The 25,940-nt window shown below is 43.3% G+C and overlaps 2 protein-coding genes across 5 annotated transcripts in view; one reads left to right on the top strand and one right to left on the bottom strand.

Annotated features, from left to right (window-relative positions):
- LOC307192045 (uncharacterized protein) overlaps positions 1 to 25,940 on the bottom strand; it is a 440,635-nt gene that overhangs the window by 365,611 nt on the left and 49,084 nt on the right. The gene's annotated exons all lie outside the window — the stretch shown is intronic.
- The window catches only part of TBX20 (T-box transcription factor 20), a 52,331-nt gene continuing 34,469 nt past the window's right edge, over positions 8,079 to 25,940 (top strand). Inside the window, exons 1-5 of the mRNA XM_079932460.1 lie at positions 8,079 to 8,612; positions 12,026 to 12,284; positions 13,293 to 13,457; positions 17,895 to 18,003; positions 21,649 to 21,807. Of these exons, the coding sequence (XP_079788586.1) occupies positions 8,486 to 8,612; positions 12,026 to 12,284; positions 13,293 to 13,457; positions 17,895 to 18,003; positions 21,649 to 21,807 (819 nt within the window). The 5' untranslated portion in view covers positions 8,079 to 8,485. The remainder of the gene's footprint in view (positions 8,613 to 12,025; positions 12,285 to 13,292; positions 13,458 to 17,894; positions 18,004 to 21,648; positions 21,808 to 25,940) is intronic.

Here is a 25,940-nt window from a genome sequence, read left to right as displayed (position 1 = left end):
CCCGCCGCCGCCAGCGCCACCGTCACCGCGCCGACTAAGCAGGGACCGGCAGCGGCGGGGCCTCTAACTTGGACGTCTGCGTCCCAGCCGCAGGGACTGCGGCGGTCGGAGCCGAGGGCACCGTCTCTGGCCCCGGGCCCTGGGTTGGAGCCGCGTCTGCGGGACGGTAGCCCGAGCGCCTCGAGCAGAGAGGTGGGTCGGGGTCCGCTTCTCCACCATTCGGTCGTTCGCAGGGACCCCTTACAGCGTCACTTCAGGAAGCATCTTTAGGAATCTGAGTCCACCTCTAGAGTCACCAAGTGATGGAACTTAGTGGAATCGAGCATACAGCGCTGTTGTCCCCTTTACTCTGGGCTGTCGTGGCCCCTCCAAGGTGGAGGTCTGGGCCGATGACAGCCGCAAAGGGGATGGGTTGGTGGGAGAGAACCAGCGGATCCCAGAGTCAAGAGGCGAGAGTGAGCCTTGCAAGCCCCTGGGCTCGGTGAGTCTGCGCCTCTCCGTTGCGGAAAGTGTCCTGCCGCTTCCTGCCATCGCATCTCCGTAACTGGGGCCGCCGCTCCCAGTGTGCTCAGCCGGCGCCGGGCACTGTGCGAGCCTCCCGCTTTACGCTAGGGAAACTAAGGCTCAGAGTAGCCAGATGGCCCACGGTCACTTGGCCAATAAAGGACAAAGCTGGCTTCAAACCTCCAAAACTTGAAAGTCGGCCTCCCATACTTGGGGATACGCAGACTCCAGCCAAGCTCTGCATGATCTCCAGGGCCAGCCCCGCCTCCATCCCCCCTCGCCGCCTCCGCTGCCTCCGCGGAGCCTGCAGATTAGTCGGTAATTACCCCCAGGAAAGAAGAAATAATGACAAAGGCCGCCTGGGCTCGCGGTCTATGTGCGACACCGAAAGACCTTTACGTGGCCTGCCTTCTGTTTTGCACGCCGGGTGGGTGGACCGTGGGCATGCGAGTTACATCTGCCCACATTTGAAGGAACAATGTTCTCTGGCCCGGTGAGCATACAACAAAGACAGGCAGGTGTTTACGGGTTTCTGGGGCTGCTATATGCAACAGAGAATTCAGCCCTTTCCTCCGAACTGCCTCTGCTTCCAGAACCGGAAACTAGCCAAGTTAGTGATAGCATTCGATATGGGTTGGAGGTTAAGATTGCGGAGCTAAACGACTTGGGTCACACAGTCCAAGATTGCCTCCCGCTCCACCATGAAACTATCCGTGTGCCCTAGATCAACTGAGTTACTTCGCGTTCTGAGCCTCATTTTCTGCAACTTTAAAATGCAGATGATAATGCTACCCGACAGATACTATTATCAACATTATGTATTTCTTGGGAAGCCTAGTGCAGCGCCAGGCACATATTAAGTGCGCAATAGAAGCTCTTTGCAATGCATTGAAAAACTAGCATCCAGGACTTGAAATGTACGCAAAATGCCTTCAAACTACGTGAGTTAATGGAAGAAGTTGCAGCCCAAAGGCCATCTGTGGACCTCCAGTCTTTCCAGCGAGGGCGTTCACAACAGAGAGGCCGCGTGTCTGAGCATCCCCGGGGACCTGGCCGCTTCCTAGTGGTGAAGTATGAGTTTCTCTTACACCATAGAAATCGAGTGAGACCCAGAGCCTTTCACAGACTCCAGAGAGAAAGCTGTTTCTTACATTCCTTACAATTCCAGGGTGGAAACTGGGGCTCTTGGACACAGTTCTCCATCAGATCTAATCTGTATCAATTACAAATTTGTAATTTGTATTAAATTGAAAAGGGGCCTCGCCAAAGTTCCAGAGTTGGCCAATAGTAGTATCTGTGAAGTTCTTTACCCTCACACGGACATTAACCTTCACAACAAACTTGATGTAGGTATTATCATCAGAAAACCATATTTTACAGATATGGAAATAGAGGCACTTGCCCAAACTGGTATTTCTAATGCCAGGCTCCACACCTTCCTCTGCAAGCTTTTTAATTAAGGTTGTTTAGTCTGCCTTTATGCCCTTACATCCTAAGAGTTCTTTTAGCTCAATGTTGAGAAAACTGTAATGTGTACTTTTCATATCGATGTTCTTTTATACATCTCCAACTAGGTTTTGAATCCTTGATAGGCAGGGATAATATGCAAATTATCCAGCCCCATCCCCACCCCAATAACCCAATGCCTTGTCCACAATGAATGAATGCCCATAAACAGTTGAATTGGGTATCTCTGCTCCTTGTTTCCTCAAGTCTTTATCACAATTTCTATTTATCTGTGTGTGTATGGTTTCATGTGTTTATTATTGGTGTCTCCCACCAGACTGTGAGTTGCATGAGGCAGAAATTTTAGGGTTCTGATGACTGGTCTATTCATGCAACCTAGCACAGTACCCAGCCCAAAGTAAGTACCAGGTAATATTAGATAAATGAACAAATACTCTGCATTCTTTATATTTTACTGGATGCATACATCTTTGTTCCCTTACATAATACATGCTTCAAGTCGTCTGGAACATGCTGACATTTGGGAATAGGCACCCAAGCCCTTACTGGGTGTATTTTGCCCTCCGTGGGTAAGGGAATAAAATGAGCTTCAATCAAATTGCTTCTGGGGAGACTTGCAATGGGGGCTGGCAGCAGATACCTTGTAGGACTACTTCCTGCCTGGGTCTTCCCCGCCTTGATCTCCCAAACCTCTTGATAAGGACCCAGACAAGTTGTCACCAAACAGCTGGCTCTAGCTCCTGAAAATCGAAGGCAGGACATGCTCCAGCAATCACCCAGGGGACAGGGTGCAGTTGGTTGTTGGAAGGCTGGATCACCTTCCAAAATGTGGTAATCGCTATAAGTTTAATTAGGTGACATCTGCAAAACTGACACTACTTTGCGAGAGGAGGGGCGCTGACAAGACAGCTGTGGTTGCTCTTCTACAGAAATTGCCTCATTTAGTTTTCAGTTTGTTTTTAAACACCTAAGAAATCACAGCTCAGGAAGGATGCCTGGGACGCCTGTCTGGCTGTGGTGTGCCCTATCCACACAGGCCCCACGCCTCCCCACCGGTGGGCCAGGGCACCCGGCCAAGATGACCTTCATCCTGATGCAGGGGACCATCCTCTGTCCTCCTTCCTCCTCCTAGTGGGGGTTCCTGCTTAAACAGTTCAGTGTGCACGATAATGGCAGGGGCGATGCTTTCAAAGCTAGAGATTTGGGTGGAAATCATCGCTCTACTGATTATTATCACTATAATTTCGATCAAATTCGTAACCTTCCTGACCCAGCCAAGACTAGGATGAGAGCCTAAAATTTAAGGGGGTGCCAAAAAAAAAACTAATAAATAAATGATATTTCAATGCAGTAATTTAAAAGATCAAAGTTCATGCAAAAATTCATGATGTACGAAATAGCTAAGTGTTAAACACAGGATCGGTCAGCAGCCAGGCGGTTGAGACAGGGGAGGCGACGACGTCCCAAGAAGAGGATTGGAAAAGGAGGGCGGGAGCCCGTATGGAGGAGGAGGAAAGAAGGTGGAGGAGGAAGGAGGGTGGAGGAGGGGTGGGAGAGAGCAGGTCTGGATTCGTCGCCCACAGGGTCAGAAGAGATTTCTTTGCTGTTCTTGGGGTCACGCTGCGAGTTTTGCACCCAATTCTAATGTACAAGTTCTGCCCTGGTCAGGAGGAGACCTGGGGCGCCTAGGGTCGGTCCCTGCAGTCTAGAGCTCCTGCGGAACAAACCTGCATGCGAGTGGTCGAGAGGAGGAGCGGGAGGGTCGCGACCCTAAGGGATCAGCCTGTGAGGAGCTCTGAGGCCCCGCGCCTGATCTCTGCCCGTAGGCCCAGTGGCTCCACGCGACGGGAACCGGGGAAAGCCCCGGGCGTCCAAGTTCCCGTAGCCGGGCGGTAGCGCGCACCCACAGACGCCGACCTCCTCGAGCTTGAGGCCCGGCCGGCAACGTCGCAGTGCCGGGGGCTCTGGCCCGGAAAGATTTTTCCCTTCACTATCTGAGGGCGTAGGCCCTGGAGATGGGCGCAAACTGCCTTAGGCCCACAGGACGTCCCTTTCCTGGGTTCCACAGCCGGGCGCCAGTGTCAAGTCCCGGGCCGCTTGGGCGCGCACGCGCTCACAAACACACACACACACACCCCGCTGGATGACACTCTGGCCGCGCCCCTCGAGGAGCTGATCTATGCTTCGCCCTTAGAACCGGAATTGGGCGAGGGCGCCTCGAGTCGCCCGGCCCTGGGGCCTCCGAGGTGGACCTGAGCTCCGGACGTTCCGGGCCCGTTCTTGCGGCCGGGGCTGGAGGGAGCGCTTCTCGGGGACCACTTGGGTTCAAAAAATCTTAATTCCGTCAGGATGTGCATTTGAGCCTTGGTCCGGGTTCCTCCGAGGAAAGGCTCAGACCACTCCCCTCGCCGCACAGTGAAATCGGAGGCTGCGCCGCGCGCTCCCTACCCAGCCCAGGGATGCGCGCTGTTCACGGCGCGCCCCCGGGACGTGTAGCACCGGCTTCCAGGGGTTGCGGCCGCGCTCCCTACGCTGCTTCGGGTGTCTTTCTTGTTCGGTAAACCGAATTTAGGAATCCAAAGGCACCGAAGCCCCTTTCTTTTGCTTTTAAGGAGTTTACCAAAAAGAGCGGAAAACAGGATGGGGACGAGATCTCGGGAGTAGAGCTGCCCTTGCGTTGAGAAGCGGGTCTCCTTTCTCGCCCTCGGGTACCGGGCTGTGCTCTTGATGTGGCACCGGGTCCTGCCGCTCCGGGCGCAGTCGTCCCACGCGGGTGGAGGGTCCCTACCGCTGTCAGCGGAGGGTTCTGCGTTAGTGTTAACGTCCATTAAGCGAGGGGCTATTGGCCAAAATCGTGAAACCGTTTCTTCCTGCACAGTTCTGGGGTCGACCAACTTTTGAGTTCCGGAGACTACAAATGACAATTTGAAAAGGTAGTGTGTATAAAGAGACATCTCCCAGTCCTCCATATAATCAAACTCCGTATAACCAGACTCAGACATATAACCCCAAATTTTAATTCCTAGGCTCCAAAGTTTAGCAAGATGTAAATAATGGTCCACTACCACAATGTGACCCCAATCAGTACACTCCAAAACTGTCTACACAGCTACCTGTACGTGAGCACGCGAAGGAAAGATCTCTGAGATCGCGAAATTGCAGCTCAAAAACTAAATACAATAAAATGCTGTACTCATGGTTTACTTATATTGGGGTGACTGTTTAGGCTTTTTACGCACCTTAACTCGTTTAATCCACAGAGCGATATTCTAGGTAGGAATAAATTATTGGTCTATTTTAATGTAGATAATGAAACTAAGGCTTTGAGAAATTTAGGTAACCTGTACCAAGTCTCAGGGAGGGCTAAAGTGGGCTAAAGTCAAGATTCAAAGCCTTCTCCAAGTGCAAGGCACTTTCCGGTGTCCAAGAGTCGCCCCCGCCCTCCTAAAGTCAGCCTGAGAAGGGCCTGCAGGGAAGTGTTAATGTGATTGCTTTGTTCCAACCCCCTCGGTGGCTTTACTTGTTAACCCGCGCTAACACCTGGGTTTTGAAGGGACCTCAGAACTGGGCGATCTCCTCTTCGGGTGGGCTTTGAATCACCCTGTGACGGCACCTCTCTGCCAAGCACTGGTTCCCCGTTTTTACAGCACGGTATTGATTTGAAGAGGCAATAAATTTAAGAGAAGGGACAGTGTGCCCCTGATAATTATGTTGTAGTATACATTTTATTGCCGCGGTTTCAACACCAACGAGATGCATCACTTCTTAGGGATCCCCAAACGGCTCACCTCTAGAGCCCGAATTTGTTTAAAGTAGTCCTTTCAATTCCTGTGGTGTGCCGCCTGCCTCCGCGCGCGCTAGCTTAGCTTCCTATTTTGCCTGCAGTAGGATGAACAGTCAAAGTTCGCTGCCCACCAGAGACCCAGAATTGGGCTAAGGCTGCGTGGGCAATTGGAAAAGTGGAAACTGATCGGGGGCAAATCATTTTTCCCCTTGCTCCGCCAATTTTTCTAAAAATGTCCCTGTCATGAAATTATTCAAATTCCAGCCTGAACCGTTAAGATAATTAAGATGTGAAGTTTCCTCATATGAAAACTGAAACCAGCAAATAAGATCTTCGATGCCCAGTTGAAGCATAAAGTTCTAGACTATGACATCACTCACCCAAAACAAACAACCACCCACCTCGTGCCCCCCCCCAAAACCTCATGACAGAAATCTCCCTTCCTGGCCAAACAGTGAGACGGGACAGGGACAAGCTTGCGCCTTACGTTCAAACAAGGGAAATGTCACTGTTGCATTGACTGAGATAGGGTGTGTGTTGGGGTGGAAGCTTTATTAACCCAAGGGTCTGGGCTGTCCAAAAACAGCAAAGGACCAAAGACTCAAGAACAGAAAAGAATCTGTAGGCGCATGCAGTGGTTTAGCCTCTATTCTTACCAAAGTTTAATCTGAAAGCATTCTCAGCCGGTGTTACTCTACTGTGGATCTCCCGTGAATAGCCCAGGCACAGCTGCAGGGCCCGGGTGTGATCAAAATCTTCGCCTGGAGTGCAGGTCTGCGCCTCTAGCTGGCTGGGCCGATTTTAGGGGAGATGCACCACTCTGCCAGCCAGACCCGGTTTCTCACTCTAAAGCAAATGGACCTGGGCTGGAAGACGGCGAAAATCCCTTCCAGCACAAAAGTCTATAGTTTTACAAATTTTCCCCTAACTTACATACACTCTCTGTACATTGAGACTAATATCAGAATGTTCCTTAGTCACTCTCATGCAGTACATTGTTAGAAACTATTGATACACGGTGACAAGACAGGCTTAAATCACGAGTCCCCCAGCTGTCATCATGTTACTTTCATGGACGATTTCAACTTTTGACTTTCAGGTTTTTTTCCCCATAAGTTTATTTCAGGGGGTGGGGAATGTGTGTGCCGTCGAGAGAGAAAAACATTGGTGGGAAATGGGAGCTGCTTTCCTTTCTTTTTTTTTTTTTTTCCTTTCAAGACCCACCAAGAGGCTCCTAATCGCCAAACCGACTGACTGGAAAGGAGCTCAAATATTTACATGTACAGCTTGAGTGTGTATGTCAGCCTAAGTTTACACGGCTCCGAGTGAAGCGGATTACCCTGCGAATTCGGAGAATTTAAGTTATTCAAGCTGAACAAGGCCAGCAAGACGACCCCCACAGGCCGTGGGAAGTCCAGGTCGTAACTGAGTTTGTGAAGGCTGAAGGTTCCGTGTCCCCCAAGCCCGGGAGCTGTGAGGCTCGCACTCTCCAACTGCGCGTCGCGTGGTCCCAGCAGGGTGCCGCGCCCCCCGCCCCTGGCACGGCGTCTGCCCCTCGATCAAGGCCCAATTTTCGAGAGTCCCTCTCGAGAACCGGAACCCTGAATGAGAGGCGCACCGGTGTGCAGAAGAAGCCGTGGTTCTGAGATCATCCTTTGTCAAATGCTCACAGCCCTCACTTAGCTTATCTTTTGCAGGGCTACATCTCTCCAGCCCCACTGTCTAGCAGCCAGATTTTGGAGCCCAACGAGTGTAGGTATCCAGCCCTGGGTGCTGCCCGGCGAATGGCGCCAGCTCTACGGCGTCGGTTTCTGCCTTGCTTAGCGCTTTCTAACTTTCTTTTGCAACTTTGAGCACCAGTAAGAAAAAGAATGGAAGGAGGAAAAACTCCCCGAGGCTTCCTCTGGTCTACGTTCCTGAGATCCCAGGTCTTAGGACGCGACCAAAATGCCCCCTCCCGACAGCGATCACCTCCTTCTCACTCCAGGACTGCGAGACCAGGCGGGCTGTGTCCGCGGCCGCTGCGCCAACCTGGTGGTGTCACCCCATTCCCCGAACGGGTACCATGCTCCAGCGGTCTGCTGAGCGAGGCCACGCGGACGCCGCGCCCCGGGCGCGCCCTCCCCACCCGACCCCGCGGCCCCGCCCCCGGCGGCGGAATCAGGAAGCGGTGACGTGTGGCGGCGCTGACTGGCTGCGGGCCGCGGGGATCGCAGCAGCCAGCAAATTAAGGCGCAGGGCGGCGAACGCCCGGGCGCAGTGTCCTCCGCGCCCCTCCGCGCTCGCACGGCTACGCTCCCGCTCCCAGGCAACCACCCCATTTTAGCTGCGCTCGGCCGCTCCGACTGTCCCCAGAGTGGGGAGGGAGGAAAGACGTGGAGCGGGTGCTGCAGGACCCCTGGGCTTTGCGCAGCTGATGCTTGTCTCCAGCTTCCGGAGGCACAGCCTGTGGTCCTACGGAGCGTCCCGGTGCTTGCACACCTAGCTGGGACCGTGGTTGGTCCTCTCCGGCTAGTTTGAAGTCTCTGCGGCTCGAGGCTCTTGCGGTGGGGGAAAGGAGAGGCCGGTGTGGAGCTCTCGGGAGGTTGGGGCTGACTCATCTAGAGTCCCCGACTCCCCTGTGATTGCACTTGGAAACTTTCCGCTGTGTTTCAGTCTCTGTCTCTCTTGGGGAAGCTGGACGGCAGTTCAGCAGGCCAGGTCCCTGGCCAGGACCGCGCACTAGGGGCCATGGAGTTCACGGCGTCGCCCAAGCCCCAGCTTTCCTCCAGGGCCAACGCCTTCTCCATCGCCGCGCTGATGTCGAGCGGCGGCTCCAAAGAGAAGGAAGCTACGGAGAACACTATCAAACCACTGGGTAAGTCGCGTGCTAGACCGTCGGGGTGCGCAGGCATGGGAGTGCTGCACATTTGTCTGTCCCTCCGTTCCCTAGCTTCAGGAGGCTCTCGAGGGTGGCCACCTTTCGCGGCTCGCGGCAGCTCTGACCCTCAGGCCACAGACTATACGTTGCGGGTGGGAGATTTTTTTTTTCTCTTAGGCCCGAATTCTTTGGGGACTTCACAGTCTGTTAAATGCAACCGGTTTCCTATCTCGTACGTATATCGCTAGTCGCTTTCCCTACCTATTTTTCTAGAATCCTTATGTCAAGTCGGACATCCGGTGTGTGTAACTTTGTTGGGATAAAAACATTTAGGGGATAAATAATAATAAAACCCCTTTTAATGACTCAACAGGATTTACGATGCGTGTAACACCTGCTTGTGCATTTGAAACCAAGGAGACTCTGACTTCACAAGAAACTAGTTTAATTTTGTTTTTCCCCCGACTTGAATAGACTACACAAAGTCAGCTGTCAAGTGCTGTAGAATAAGCCAGTTGTCCTCGCATGAACCATTTTCTTCACAGAAGCTCTAGACTTATCTGTAAGACATCATTTCATAACTGCCGTCATTTTCAGTGGAGGTTGGCAAAAACATTAGCCAGTTACCATTTCCCAGATTCCTCAACTTTTAGCTATACTGTTTATTTAACAACCTTTACCATTTATAGAAGACACTACTCTCAGAGTAAAGGGAAAAAAGGTACTATATTCCCCTTACCACGAGTGAATTGTGTGGGAAAGAAACTGCTGGAGATAAGTGTTTTAAGTCCCTTTACAACTGAGGGTTTACAACTGAGGGAGAAAGAAGTGTTCTCATCATCACCTCTTGGGTCCCTGGGTAATAATTATTCCACACCCTGATCATCTGGTAGCCCTAAAACTGTGGAAAGCATCAAATAGCGAACTTAGGGTAATATTTTTAAAACCTTTTAAACTCTAGTCAATTTTTTTCTTCCTTCTCCCTGTCCTTCTCAACATTTTAACATCTCACACCTTGAAACAACGATAATAATATAAAAGATGAAATGTTAGAGATGAAAAATAAGGGGCCTGGGCAGAGAGAGAAGAGAGAACTAAAATCCCTGCAGCAACTTAGAACCAAGGAAAAGGAAACCGGAAGATCTCCAGAAAACATGTCAAAAAGTCTCCTCCAAGGTTTTCACTCCCTTTCCCTGGTTCTTCCCACCTATCCTCCTGTGTAAATCTAAACCTGCCAAAGAAATGGAAACAACCAATCAGACAAACTCCAACTGTTTAGAAAAAAATTCACACCAATTTCAAAGTTATGTTTGTGGCACTTCCCAACATTATCCGCTCCTATTTAGGGGGCCTCTGAATTCTTTATAAATGCCCCCATTATAATTTGGTAGCTAGCAGGAAAAGAGGATTTCAGGTTAAAATTCCTGACAGAAGTACAGACAGTAGACTGGGAAACATGCCAGCTTCAGCTCCACTGTCATTACAACATTGCTTTCCTTCTCTACTTTCCTGAGAAAAAACCCACCCTCCTCTGAATTCTAAACTATAAAACCATTCACAGCTCACGGTACCTCCACCCTCACCCCAGTCTGTAAAGTGAGCATCCTCCCTCCCCTGGGGCTTTTGAGACCGGCTCCAAAAAGAACCAGAACCGTTTTTCAATTGTCAGAAGGCATTCTAGTCCCTTTCAGGGGCCAGTTCAACAGAGCACAATTAGCAGCTGTAAGCCAAGGACTCGGGCATGTGAAATACCTGTTAAGAGAGAATGAAACACTAGCGAGATGCTGAAGAAACTGTAGGGTGGAAGTCACAAGTGTCTCATTACTGCTCATTTAAACACGTTAAATCTACTCAGAAGAACCACCTCAGACGACTAGATCATTAATTTTTTTTTAGATTGAGATATAATTGACATATAACATTGTGTTAGAGCATTTCTGTATCATTTTCTTCTTCCTCCACTTCCCTACCCTGACCCACAGGTTAGTCTGGAGCTTACAGCATTTGCGTTTTTCAATTGTCAGAAAATTTCTAAGGCTACTTGTTAATTCCCTATAAAGATGTTATGTGAATGTGTTTCTGAAAACATTAGTAAAAAATATGATTTTGCCATGGCATGGTTCTCTGAGTTTGAAAACAGAAGGATAAGATAATTTGGTTATTCTTAATTTAAAATGCTTCCATGAGTTGGATTATTATTCTAAGAGAAAAGAAGGTAAAAATTCTCTACTTCCTGCTTGCCTGCCCCAAGTCAAAAGAGAAATGTGAGAAATAAAACATTATATGTGTGTGTGTGTATGTATGTGTGTGCATATATATGTGTGCATATATATATATATATATATATATATATATATATATATATATAAAACTTGTTTCAATTCCTTGAGGGCACTTAGAGTTGTTTGAAGTTCAGTTTCACATTGCGGATTCAAGTAGTTTCTTTTTTAAAGGATGCAAGATAATTGGGACAATTACAGAGCTCCCCCTGTATTCCATCAAAGTGACTGGTGTAGTCCCAGGCCCTTATCATCTGTGGGGGAGAGTGGTTCGTAGGCAGTGGTGTTTCAGCTTGATGGTAGATGGCAAACTGTTCTTCCTACTTCAATACTCTGCTCTTCTGGTTTGGCGTTCTTTTGCGCACTCCCAAAACGTTCTTGAGAGAGAGAGAAATACACATATCATCCCTCAAGTACTTGTTTCAAGCCCGGTCCAAAAAATTGGCCCAGAGATTGTACTCCTGTGATTTAACAAGCAATAAATATGCTAGTCTTTCATAAGATCTCAGGCTGGGAGGGAAATTATAAAAATGCCCTAATGTAACATCTGAAAGCCTAGGAAACTGGGAGCCAGGCAGAGAAGTGAAGTGACAATTTTTTAACCCCCCCAACACCCCTTTTTCACTTTTTCTTATGGGGAGGTGACTCCAGGAGGGAAGGGAAGTTCCTCTCAAAATGAGGATGGTGCTGATTTCTTCACTCCCTTGATCTCCCTGCAGAAAAGTGTCCTCTTTGTCAATGAGGAAGAACTGGCACTAGAGCCCACAAGCTGTGAAGTCTAGAACATGGGAGGGATAACAACAGGACTACTTGCTTTTAATTCTTTATGATCATGCCTTTCTCTTTATCCACTCCTCGCATTTCTATTCTCCAAAGTGGGTTTCAGTAATGGTGGTAACAAACCATGGTTCTAAAACTCACTCATTTGGTTCCGTAAGCAAGCAGGAGCCATGTCACTTCACAGGAATTTCAGGCTTAATTTGTATAGTGATGAGTTATTGCTGTCCTTCTGGAGATTCTGTGCGTAACTTTTCCAAAGTTAAATCCAGGAACCTTGAAATTGTGCTGTTCTCCTTTCTGTATCTTTGCTTGACAGAATTAGCTGTCATTCTCAATTCTCTTTGCCTGCAGAACAATTTGTCGAGAAGTCGTCCTGCGCTCAGCCCCTGGGCGAGCTGACCAGCCTAGACGCTCATGGGGAGTTTGGTGGCAGCGTCGCGGGCAACAGCAGCCCATCTTCCTCCTCTCTGTGCACTGAGCCGCTGATCCCCACCACCCCCATCATCCCCAGCGAGGAAATGGCCAAAATTGCCTGCAGCCTGGAGACCAAGGAGCTCTGGGACAAATTCCACGAGCTGGGCACGGAGATGATCATCACCAAGTCTGGCAGGTTGTAGGGGGGCTTGTCGAGTGAGGAGTGGGGAGAAGGGAATAGTGCCCTGGGTGGCAGAGGGAGTTTCCAGGAACTGGGTGAAACTCTACTGGTCCTGAGCTCCAAGAGGAAGCTTCGCTCAAGGAGGGTTTCTTTCGGCAGACTTGCTTTTGGAAAGAGCTGCTGAGACAGATGTCCAGGCATTTGCTTTCTTGGGATCTGGCAGTGGGAAGCCCCACCCCTGCCCTAAGGGCATGGGACTGGGATCTCTGGCCCCCTGCAGCCTGGGATGGCTTCTGGGTGCAGGGTCGGCATCTGGAGGGAAGCAGGAACTCAGCTCATGCCGGGGTACAGGGCGGGCTGCTGGGTGCTGTGAGGGAGGCAGGCGGCTTCCCTTTTATCAGCCTCAATTTGCAGAGGCTCCCATTAAAAACTAAAATGAAAACCTGGGAGGAAGAATGAAATTTGAAACGACCACACTCCCGGTAGGAAGGAGCTCTGGTGCAGGGGGCCCCTTGGCGCCGCAGTGGGCTGACTCAGGGCAGGCAGGAAGTCTCAGGTGCAGGCTGCTCCTGGGACTGGGGCTAAGGCTCCGGGGGTCGGTGGCCCCTTGGCGCCTGACTGCTCCAGCTCTCAGGACTCTGGGACACACCGCCCAGAGTCTCCCGAAACGAAACCCAACTTGAGAACCCTGCTCTGGCGTTCTACTGAGGCAAGAGTGAGTTTTCTCCCTGGAAGGCAAGGACGTTATAGGACTCTGTCTGCTCTGGAGACTTTGGTCTGGGAGTCTAATGGGCTTGATGATTTAGCACAGGATTTTCCCTAATTGCAGACCTTTGGGTATTAATGAGGACTCCTACAGAGATGACACTTAAGATTATCTAGGCTCGGGAGAAGGTCAGTCTCCGTATTCACATCTCTGAATGGCTTTACAGGAAACACAAAGAATTTGGGGGCTGGGTAGGGAGGGAAGGCGGACCCTTTTCCTCCCTAATTCGGGTGATTCTCTTTGTCTCACTGTGTCAGGAGGATGTTTCCTACCATTCGTGTGTCCTTTTCCGGCGTGGATTCTGAGGCCAAGTACATAGTCCTGATGGACATCGTCCCTGTGGACAACAAGAGGTACCGCTATGCCTACCACCGGTCCTCCTGGCTGGTGGCTGGCAAGGCAGACCCTCCGCTGCCAGCCAGGTTTGTGCCTCCAGATTTTCCAGCCAAGCAAAATGTGTATTAACCTTGCTGGCAGACTGTCTCCTGCCCTGGTTGTTTGAATTTTAAGCAGGTCTGTTTTTAAAGCTGTGAGTTCTGGTAAGAGAGCTTTCCAAGCCCAGACACTCCAGGATTAACTACACAAAATATGGGTTCGTCTCTGAGAAAGGCAAGAGTTTGTATGCAGAACACTGCCTTTAATTTTATCTTTCATCATAATTCATTTCAAAGTTTTTCTTAAATTTCAATTGGAATATTTATTAGAAATCTGGCCCCATTTCATATGGCATCCATCATTTCTATTTGGCTAACACCAAACAGAATAAAACTACTGATGAAGTGGCTGCCCTAAAATCCTTTTCAGAAGTGTGCATTTTAGTAAAGTAGTAGTTGCTTACAGTAAATATTTGTTATAACGTGGTTATAACTTCATAGTAAATACCATATTGGTAAAATGTGGTTGTTTTTGACCAGTAAAAGGCTCAGAGATTTTTAAGTAAGAAAAACAAACTCTTTTTTTCCCTCATTATAATTAGTGGATAAATGTAATTCGACATCAAGTTAATATTCTTCTACTGAATTTGTTTTTCTCCTTCTGACTTACTTCACTCTGTATGAATATTAAGGTCCTTCCACCTCACTACAAATAACTCAATTTCATTTCATTTTATGGCTGAGTAATATTCCATTGTATACTGTATGCTAACACATATATGTGGAATCTAAAAAAAAAAAAAAAGGTTCTGAAGAACCTAGGGGCAGGACAGGAATAAAGACTCAGATGTAGAGAATGGACTTGAGGACACGGGGAGGGGGAAGAGTAAGCTGGAACGAAGTGAGAAAGTGGCATGGACTTATAAACACTACCAAATGTAAAATAGATAGCTAGTGGGAAGCAGCCACATAGCACAGGGAGATCAGTTCGGTGCTTTGTGACCACCTAAAGGGGTGGGATAGGGAGAGTAGGAGGGAGACGCAAGAGGGAGGAGATATGGGGATATATGTGTGTATATATATATATATATATATATATATATAGCTGATTCACTTTGTTATAAAGCAGAAACTAATATACCATTGTAAAGCAATTATACTCCAATAAAGATGTTAAAAAAATATTCTTTTACTGAGAAATTACTCAATATATTAGGTAATGACCCAAACAAAACATGTTCGTTTTTGTGCTATTCAATGGTAATGTTTTTCCAGGAGAACTCCGTTTTAAAAATTACATGCAAACCTTTATTGCTACTGCCCAAATGAGCATTCTGGGGGAAAAAACCCAGCAAGTTCTTACTTACGTGAATACTAACAGTTTAAGAACAGGACTCTAACTGCATACTTTAATACAAACAATGAATCTTAGCTGACTTTACATTTAGGGTTCTAAAACCAAGCCTTACAGCTTTAAAGTTGTTTTATGACTAAGTAATTTTTATAATTGATTGGAAGTTCATATCAGAGCTAAGAATTTATTTAAATGTACAGGTTTAGGAACTCTGAAGTTATAGTTCAAAGTATGGTTCTTTGTTAGTATCTAGTCTGGAGTCTAAGTCAAGGCACAGAACCAACACAGTTTACACATACAGTTCAAATGGAATATTAAGCTTTCTTAGTGGTTGATCATATTATTGAACTTACAGTATATTAAATACACTAGAGAAGAGATTAAAAGAAGCCTCTCCAAGTTTTCCATTCCCACAAGAGACTAGGAAGGAGATCTTCCCAGCCCTTCCAAATTGATATATTAAATAACATATTAAATAATTTTTAGGACTAAAATTTTTTTTTAAATGTCAACTGATTTTTTTTAAAGAAAAGGAGCAAGATTTACAAATTTACAATAGATATTTAAATGAATATAATTAGTGTTCTCTACTATTTACTATTAACTAGCCAGTTCACATTACTCTAGAGCTTCTTTCCAAAATTTACAATTTTTTTAAAGGGGGGGAGAGAGAGGAAGAAAGAAGAGAGAATGAGAGAAGTATTTTAGCAGATTCCTAACCATTTTTACAAGCAAACCCCTTTTCTTTTTTTTCTCTAAGTCTTTCCTTTAAGAAGTTAATCACTCTTATTTAGCATACATTTTCCTCCTATCTGAAGGTATGGGGAACTGGTGCAGGCCAGTTGGAAATATGACATGCCTTGTTTATGTTACTAATCTGTTCTGGCTGGAAAAGGAAAGCATGTACCAATACACTATCTTAACTGAAGCATGTTTAAGCTATTGCTGGAATTTTAAGTCCCAGAGGACTTGAGAGAAGCGGGGCTTCCTGTATGCTTTTTCATTCATACTAGTTCAGCTTACTTATATTGATATTAGATTGAAATGTTTTGTGCATTATAGGACAGAAATATTCTAGATCATATAAGCAACTGTTCTTTATTATTATTAAAAGACATAGTGCTATATTTTCTAGCTCCATATGGGAAAGGTGAAGAACTTGGGAGGTGATCATTTGTGAACTGATGGTAGAAATTCCTTGCAGTTCTAGTTCTTTGAAGCACTTTATTTTAGACTGAAGTTTATCAGTCAGCTGTTCCTTATCAGAAGAAATGATGCTTGACAATATCATTTGATCATAGTAATGGAAAAGACATTATATATGACCTAAGTAATGTTATATTTTCATATAGGACATTTCCTTTTTTTAAAAAAGTAGTCGATATTTAAATAAATTAATCTTTATTAATGTTATCATATGTGGTGAACTGATACTTAAAGAGGGACCATCTCATCAACTTCTAGGACTTTAAATATTTTTGAACCTTTCTGGAGGAGTGGGTAGGATATGGTGCTGATTAGTAAAACAACTGCACCTATAAAGTTATAGCCTTGGAGGGGTGACACTTGAAAAGCTATTATGGTTGTGTCATCAAAGAATACTTCAATTGAAAGGCAATTTTGAGCACTCCTTAAAAAAAAAAATCAAACAAACAGGCAGACAAACACCTAAGTTCTTGTATGGGTCTGGTAAGAATCTTTAGTGCTGTCAGCCTGTTTTGTGCTTTGCTTCTTGTGGGTTTTGTGAGTTGCAGCACGTGCACCCAATTCTTCTATTCTTAGTCCTCTGTGTGACAAACCACGGCATAGACTTCTTGTTCTTTACATGAATATGTTTTTAATTTTTCCTTGTCTTTGCCCCAACCATAATATTTGTTTAATGATAGTTATAAATATTCTACACAAAATATAGATATAAATAACCCATTGCATGGATAAAGGAATTTATCCCATTAAATCAAGGATATTTCCTTCCTCTATCATTAGTTCTATGACATACCTGACTTCAGAAACGCTTATGTTGAGTGGATACTAGGATTGATTTACAAAGAGCTGTACTTAGTGTGAAGCTTGCAGGCAAAACAAATGACCTGTATTTAACTGTCAGTGAGTAAAAGATTGCCTTGAACATAGCAGCTGATCAATAAACGATAAATCCTTGATAAGTATATTTTTTCCCATCAAAGCCTTTTTTTTTTTTTTTTTTTTTGCTTAGGCTGTTAGATAAATACATTGAATAATTTGAAGCTTACCCAACTTGTTTTCACTCTCCTTAGTGAGCACTTAACTAGGTGATGATGAAAGTAGTAATATTTAAAGTACCGGGAGAAGCAAACAGACTATGTGATCTGTGGACTATTAAAAGTTCCCCAGGTCACTGTATTAAAATTATTCTGTCTTGTTTATAAAGAGCATGAACTTTAAATTGAATCACCTTCAAGTTTAAATGAATAGATTCTCTAGAATTGTTTCCTCTTTTAAATTCTTTGTCTTCATTGCTTTTTAGCAGTGCTTATACTAGGAATTCATTTTGCAATTAGTTATAACCTAGTCTTTCTTTTGAAAATATCTACAACAATAGGATTTTATATTTGACAGAAGCAGACTAGTAGTTGATTAGGTTGATGGGAAAAACCCACCTTTAAAAAAACGGCTTGTTCAGCAAATAACAGCAAATGTATTAAGTACATTTTATTTATTTATTTATTTATAATTGGACTATAATTGCTTTATAATGTTGCGTTAGCTTCTGCTGTACAATGAAGGGCATCAGCTATATGTATACATATATCCCCTCCCTCTTGGACCTCCCTCCCATCTGCCCCCATCCCACCCATCTAGGTCGTCTCAGAGCACTGAGCTGAGCTTCCTGTGGGACAAATTGGGAGATTAGGATTGGCATATATATACTACCATTAGTATTACCCCTTTTAAATCATTGGTACACAAAGAAACACATTTAGATGTTTCAGCATTATTTTGGTATTGCTGTATTACTAAATTTGAGATTATACGAGGCAAATAAAATTCACTTTATATGAGATTTTTGTGTTCCTTTAGAATCAGAATATTTTATAACCCAAACATTTTTTTTTTAAAGTCTCAATAAAATTCTCTCATAATTTTCTTAGGCTGTATGTACATCCAGACTCTCCTTTTACTGGTGAGCAGCTACTTAAACAGATGGTGTCTTTTGAAAAGGTGAAACTCACCAACAATGAACTGGATCAACATGGCCATGTGAGTACAGTGCTTGGACTATGCGGATTCCCTGGGATGGAATGGAGAAACCACATAAAGCTTCCTCCCTTGATGTCTCTTCCTCTCTCCCTTTCCCCCTCCCACCCTCCAGCTCTGAGTCATTCTATGAGAACATTAATCTGTTCTACAGGGAACCTTGACTGCTATTGTCAAGAGGTCATTTACAGAGATGCTGTATGCCATTTCTATGCAAGAGGGTCAGGGACCTCTGGCACCATGGATTCCTACTTCTGCAACTGCTTTAACACCTGCACCAACTAAACAAAGGGAATGTGCATTTTGGAGGTTACTACAGCCCATTCTTGGATTAAACATCTAATTTCTATCAGTGGTATATCAGATAACACAGCATAAAGGGAATGGGGCTGAGACCTCCTATGGGGGTTTCCCAAAGTGTGTTGTATAGAATACATTCTTGTGCGATGCAATGGGGCAAAAGGATTTTATGTACAAATAAATTTGGGAAAGTGCTGTTAGCTCATTATATATCCCCTCTGTAGAGAGCCTTATGAATATTAAAACACAATGAAGTCTTGCAGTTAAAAACAAAACAATTTGATTTTACATCAGTAAGGAGTTCATTAAAATGTTGAAGAAAAGAGAAATTGGAATTCTTAGCTCTTATCAACAGTTAATAGAACAAATAGCCATTGACACAGGCTTTTCCATATTTGCTAAGACTGCTTTTTAAGGAACTATCTATGCTGTTATTTCATGCTCTTAAATAAAGATTCACATTTTAAAAAATCTGTTTTAGATTTTATGCTAAGAAAACTTCAGACAGACATGCATGCTTCTTTTTGATGAGGAGAATACTGTTTCTTTTTTTGCCTCGTTTGCCAGAAAGCACATTGGGATTTTCATAGTTGCTTTCCTTGGCTTAGATATTCTGATATAATTATTCTCTCTCTTATCCCCTTTATTAAGGCTCCTGTTACTTAAGGTTTTAGTTTTTTACTGGATTTATGCAATTCAGAAAAAGAGTTTCAAAACTTTTCTCAAAAAAGATGGTTACACATAGTTAAGAGAGAGCTCTAGACATGGTTTCAAATGGTTGATTGAACCTGGAACCAAGTAAATCACTTCAGGCACTGCCACCATCCATATGCCCACAGGAGATCTTGTTTATCTCGACCAAGTCAGAGTAACCAGGTTAACTAACAACTCTGCTGGTGGCACTGTTGGGATGTTGGAAGTAGGTTAACAGGCTTCTGTTACTTGATGTATTGGAAAAGATAACTGACTTTTTTTACCTTCAAGGATGTTGGCAGAATTGTCCTTTCTTTCAGATGTTTTCATTGACAGATTTTTTTTTTCAGGTTAAAATTTATGAAGTATCTGAGAGACATTTTCTGTAGGCCCATGATCATTCTTAATGTCATTCATATTAAAATTTCTTGGGCTCCACTGAAATCTTTGCAGAGATAAATGAAATTTTTTTATGGTTCTAGTATTCTCCAATGTGAAACTTTCATAAGAACTGTTTGAGTTTTTCCAGAAAGACCTGAGAATTCATTTTGAGATCAGTTGTCCAGAACTGATATGTTTTCCTAAATTTTAGCATCAGCTTCATGGATGGGAATAGCACTAAGCTATATTTCAGGAGCTCTGGGTTCTAGTCTGATTATGCTAAGATTAGACCTTGACAAATTGTTTAAGTCTTACATGGTTGCTAATATCCATTTTAGCTTTAAAATTTTATTATTTAATATAACTCTTTGTTACCAGAAATAGTGTATTCTGAAAAGTACCAGGAAATATTTTTAGATCCTGTGGTGTTTAGCCAAGTTCTTTGAATCAGTCCTAAAGAAGCCCCCTTTGTAGATGCATTCCAGGAAAATTTCTTATTTCCAGGAATTTATTTCTTCGATGAAACAACGTCTACATTTTTATCAGTGTTTCTTAGCCCCATGAAAGCTTGAGCAGAGGTTCAAGGAGCCCTGGGATCTGAAACTCAGTCTGCGGTCTGAGTCTGTCCAACACCCTTTCCTAAAGGAAATTAATGTGGGAGTGGTATAAGGAAGAGGGGACCTTATTTAAAGCTTAGGTTTTTTACCATTGTGTGTGTGTGAGTGTGTGTGTGTGTGTGTGTGTGTATGATTTGAAAACTCTATCTTCTTAGTAGAACATATAATGAATGGTCAGGTTTTTCTTATATCAGGATTAGGAGGCAAATGTTTACTTCTGTCACTTCAAGTTTATTCCAGTTTTATGACTGAGCATAGGTATCTTGAACTCCTTGGAATAAATGCATTACACAAAGAAATAACTTTTTTTTAAGTTTCTTTTGATTCATTTGAACGTCTCATTTGTTTCAGTAATTCCTATTCAGGTCTGGGATCATAAAAAGATGGCATGTTCAAAAATTCAATGCCAGTTAATGCCCTGTAACTTTGTTGGCTTGTATCTCAACATGGAAAGAGATTGATTCTGTATCGGTTATCTCACAGTGACTAGTATTTAACTCTGCTAAAGTCAACCAGTGTTAACACTCACCCACCACACCCAAGTTAGCCAAAGAACAAGAGAGCAACAACACTGCATGCCATTGACCCTCGTCCTGCCACAGCATGTATCAGACACCTCCCCTGAGAGCCAAGCTCTCTGCTAGGCCCTTGGGGTGAAGGGCATACATTGTAAGCCCTGTTATCCCAGGAAAGACATACCCAATTTTGTAGATTTAGGTAGCTGTCTGGGTTGCGGGGCAGGGGGAGATGTGGAAAATCTTTAACATCTGAAAGTAAGTTTTGTTGCTCAAATTTCATAATGGTAAATTATTGTATTTTATTTAAATGATACATGAAAAATACTGCCTGTTAACAGGGTATATTTCTGATCTCTAAGTACCAGACAACTTTTAGTAGCTATGGAATGGAAGACATTCATCACTAACATTCTTACTTAGTTTGTAACTGGAAGTCAGTAATCAATGAAGTTGTCAGAAATGATGACGACGACAATAATAATACAGTTTACTAAGCACTTCCTATTTGCTATGTGATTTACAAGGGTTACAGCGTCTGATCCTCACCACAACCCCTGTGAAGTTAATACTGTTCTTGCATTTAAGAAAATGAGGTAAGAGAGGTGAGATCACTTGGCCCAAGATTAAAGAGCTAGAAAGTAGCAGATTCAGTATTCCAACCAAGGTCTACCCTATACCAGACTGCCTTTTAAAATTGTTTTATTCCCTCCGTCCCATCTGCCACCCACTCCTCACCCCCCCACTGCCCCAAATAACAATCTAGCCTCCTCAAATATGTAATTTCTTACTTTAGAAAATTTAGAGACATACTGCCTTTTGTCTAACCAGACTAAAAAACAAAAAGCATTTTTTAAAAAATAAACATCCTCCAGATGACTTTTTCCTCTATCATTTTAGAAAGGACACTTGAAACAACCTGTATTATTTACAGTTGGTTTGGTAAAAGGTGATTCACAATACTCTGCAGTATCATGTGAAAATTATTTGCGTGAAGAATGGAAAGGGTAGATCCTAATCTTAAAACTGCATTTGACACAGTAGATTTTATGGTTCTTTCTTTGCCTCATTGTAATTTGGCCTGTTTATTAGCACTATAAGTACTTAAAATCCAGTACTGTACTTCCCACTCTTTGCTGCAGATAATTTTGAACTCAATGCATAAGTACCAGCCACGGGTGCACATCATTAAGAAGAAAGACCACACAGCCTCATTACTTAATCTGAAGTCTGAAGAATTCAGAACATTCATCTTTCCAGAAACAGTTTTTACGGCGGTCACTGCCTACCAGAATCAACTGGTGAGTATACCCTTCACAATTTATTTCCCGAATAAGATAAGGCTTTAGGAGAGTTATCTTCTTGGAGAGAAGGGCTATCCCAGTACTCAAAACAGAAATTCACTTTGGAGAAAGCTATGGAGAATCAGCCCCAGGACTTCCAAATATGTTGAGTATCCATGGCTCAAGGTTATGAAGGTCTGTATTACACCATCTTTCTTAGAACCTTTATACTCCTGGTCAGGCTGTTCACTGCTCACATGTCCCACCCAAACCTGACCCAATCTGCCTTCTCAAATTTTCTCAAGAACATTACCTGCTTCCTTCTCTTTCTGGTAGAGCCTCATGACATGTGTTACCATACACTCATTGCTTCATAAAATTTAGAAGTTCAGTTTTTCTGCTAAATTAGCACACGTAGTGTGCTAGCCAACTATCCAAACTACTGATACATTAGATATTTTGTGAGATTTATTCAGCTGTAATTCAGGGTAAGATAATTCTAGTAGAATGATCTTAAATGCCTCTTTAGATAATAGACTGTAGTATGTAAGCAGTTGTGTATTTAATTAACATCAAGATATCTAATTTGTAATATTGAGTTATATATTTTCTATTCTCTGTTGTAAATCATATTTAAAATTTATGCATTTCTTCATCCATAAGGCTTAGTCCAACTCTACTGTAAATATTTATCAAAGTGTTGCTAAGGACTGAATCCTGTTAGATACTTCCCCATGTATTCTTTCATGGTCAGCATAATCTTGAAGGCCAGGGGTAACAGTAACATTCTTTAGTGAGGAATCTGAAGCTAAGAGAGGACAAGTAACTTTTCCACAGTCTGAATGGACCAGAAGTAGAATTCCTTTTGATACACTGTACTTTAGTAAAAGGAACTCACATTGTCAGTTTACTCTGGGTTTTGTGTCTTGCTTTTATTTGACTGGTTATAGGTATCCAGGACTCTTGCTCTCCTCATGTCTTGATGTTATATTTTGGGTTCTGAGTGAATACTGTTAGGTGCTGCCTGATAGATGGCTCAGAGTCCAGAGTGGGATGGTCAACCAAGCAAAAATGGTGTTGAGTCTCTCAGGAAAAGCAAGAAGATGAAACTGAAAGCCCAGGTAGCCCTACACAGATGAGGAAACAGGAAGTCAGAGAAGGGATGTAGAAAAATGGCCAGAGTGGGTATGTGTCTGTAAGGCATAAGCACCTATAATTTCCATATGACTTTGAGTAGATTTCACTTCACCACTGTGGCTGCCATCTTCTTTGCCTGTAAACTGGGACTAAGAAACAGACCATCTTAGGGAACAACTGTTAAGGATCAAATGAGATGCTGTGCATAAACATGCCTTTGGAAATTGTAAGGCACTCTGTAAATAAAGCACGTGGTGACTGTTGGACTGTCTCTGGAATGTCCAAAGAGGATTTGCCACCATTTGGATTTTTAAATGTTAGTGGCAACTTTTCAATGAAATAAATGAATGCACAAATGTTATACTATTTATCTTTAAGTAAAAGCAAAGTACTATAACTTTTTAATTATCCTTAAGATAACAACACAGCAGTGGCAACTTTCAGAGAATGCCCAAGCTAAAAATTTGGGTATAGAGTGAAGCCCACAAAGCCCTAAAACATAATGCTATTTCTCTTAGAATCTGGAACACTGACATCAACAATCCCATTTTTAATTTATTTGAGGACACATGTAATACAGGTATCACAGGATCTAAAAAGATTCCTGAAACATTTAATTCAATTTACACTAACTGAATTAGTAGCTTTTATATTATAAAACATCAGATTTATACTAATACAAGAAAACCTGCTGATGTTTGAGAATGAAATAAAAACTTGTCATATGGAAAGTTCATTGCTTTTATCAGAATTATCTGTAAAGGGAGCCAAAGCAAGAATAGGTAACTTGGGATTGTTTAGTGAAAATTATGGGCAGAACAAAATTAAGGAAAGTTCTAAGTGTAACACCTTAGATTTGGTTTAACTGATGAAGAAGCAATCCTGAATAAATATTGGCAGGACCTCTCATATCATGGAACACGGAATAGGAGGTTATTATCTACATAATTATAATAACAGCTAATATTTGGGTGCGCAAGGCACCATTTAAAGTGCAGTCTTATTTAATCCTCACAATGATATTATGAGATAGGAACAACAGTATTTCTATGTTGCATTTTACAGTTCAAAGAATGGAGGCATGGAGTTAAACAACTTATCCAATGTGACCCTGCTGCTCCCATCACAGATATGAATCCAGGTAGTTAGGTTTAAAAGCCTAACCTCTTTAGGTGCTTGGTGTCCCCAAGAAAGGGGAACCTCACCTCCTCTCAATGAATGGACCCTCAATGAATGTGACCCTGATGGATTCAAGACATCCTTTTTAGAGGGTTTCAGTTCTTTATGTTAATTTCTTTTCTTTTCTTTTCAGCAAGTGCTCACTGCTTACCTGCTGTGTGCAGGGAGCTCTTCACACTGACAGCAGCCAGTGTAACAAGATGGTAATCAACCTATATTGACAGTCAAAATATCCACTGGCATTAGCTGTTTCTAATAGGAGCCATATGCTTTAGTGACATTACCTCACTGAATTCTTTTGTTTCCGCTCAACATTTATCTAGAAAATTTTCAAATATCCCAAAGTTAAACAGATGGTAAAATGAACCACGTATACTCTCCACCCAGATTCAACAATTAACATTTTTCCAATTTGCTTTACCTCCCCTGCCCCATTTCTCAATCTCTGTACATGTACATACTTTCCCCCTTCTCGCAACCATTTGAAACTAAGATGCATGCATCATGATACTTTACCTGTAAGTACTTCTACAAGTTTAGACTGACAATAAGATTACTTTGTAACCACAGTATCTTTACAACATCTAAAATTGAGTTCATATTAAAAATTTCGGGATGGACCTACAAATGTCTTTATAGCCTTCCCCCCCAGCCCCCGCCTTTGAACTAGTATCCACCTAAGGTTCATGGTTTGGATTTATTTTAATTTAGAAGAATCTCTCTATATTTTTAATCAATATCTCACTTAATTCTGACACTAATCCCCTGAATAAGGCCCCATAAGCCTCATTTTGTGGATGAAGAAACTGAGGTTCAGAGTGGTTAATACACTTGCCCAAGGTCACAAATCTGGTAAGTGAAAGAACCATCTTCTGGGTATTAACTCCTCCTTTTTGGTAGCATCCTGCTGGATTGCAAGGCCAAGAAAATGACCACTGACAGTGTCAAGGTTGGGAAACTGAATGTGAAAATACTGCTAAATTAAAATAGGCTAAGATTCTAATAAACACATATCCCAACACTAGTTGCTCCTCTTGAAAATGTTTATTTCTAATTAAGATTATAAATAGGCTCAAAATCCACCTACCAGCGCCTAGCTACCTTTCACTGCATCATTAAGTGTAACGATTAATATGATTAGTATATATCATTTCATTGCTAAATAACCCACAATAAGTGATTAAATTCAGTACTGCTTTTCTCAATAGATCCTGCCATGTCTGAGTTTATTTCTGTGCACCCACCTTTAAAGCCATAATCCCTAGCACAATGCTGTATGTGTGTGTGTATGTGTGTGTGCATGTGTGTGTGCTTTTACTTAAAGATAAATAGTATAACATTTGTGCATTCATTTATTTCATTGAAAAGTTGCCACTAACATTTAAAAATCCAAATGGTGGCAAATCCTCTTTGGACATTCCAGAGACAGTCCAACAGTCACCATGTGCTTTATTTATAGAGTGCCTTACAATTTCCAAAGGCATGTTTATGCACAGCATCTCATTTGATCCTTACAGTTGTTCCCTAAGATGGTCTGTTTCTTAGTCCCAGTTTACAGGCAAAGAAGATGGCAGCCACAGTGGTGAAGTGAAATCTACTCACATATATATTTGAAATTCAATTAATAGTCAAAAATTTGATTTGGTATACTAATGAGCCATTTTTGCAAATGGTTTATAGACCTCATAAGACCAATCGAAATTCATGTGGGGTGAATAAATCATTTTGGGGGTTAGTATTTTCATGAGTCTTATACAGTTTTCTGAAGTTATCCTTGATTCTTTCTAGGCCTCCTCACATTTACTGCCTTTTCACTGCTATACCATGCTTGTCTA

Source organism: Stenella coeruleoalba (genome assembly GCF_951394435.1).
Source record: "Stenella coeruleoalba genome assembly, chromosome: 9".
NCBI lineage: Eukaryota > Metazoa > Chordata > Mammalia > Artiodactyla > Delphinidae > Stenella > Stenella coeruleoalba.
The sequence above is the reverse complement of the archived record's forward strand: the minus strand, read 5'-3'. Positions and strand labels throughout refer to the sequence as shown.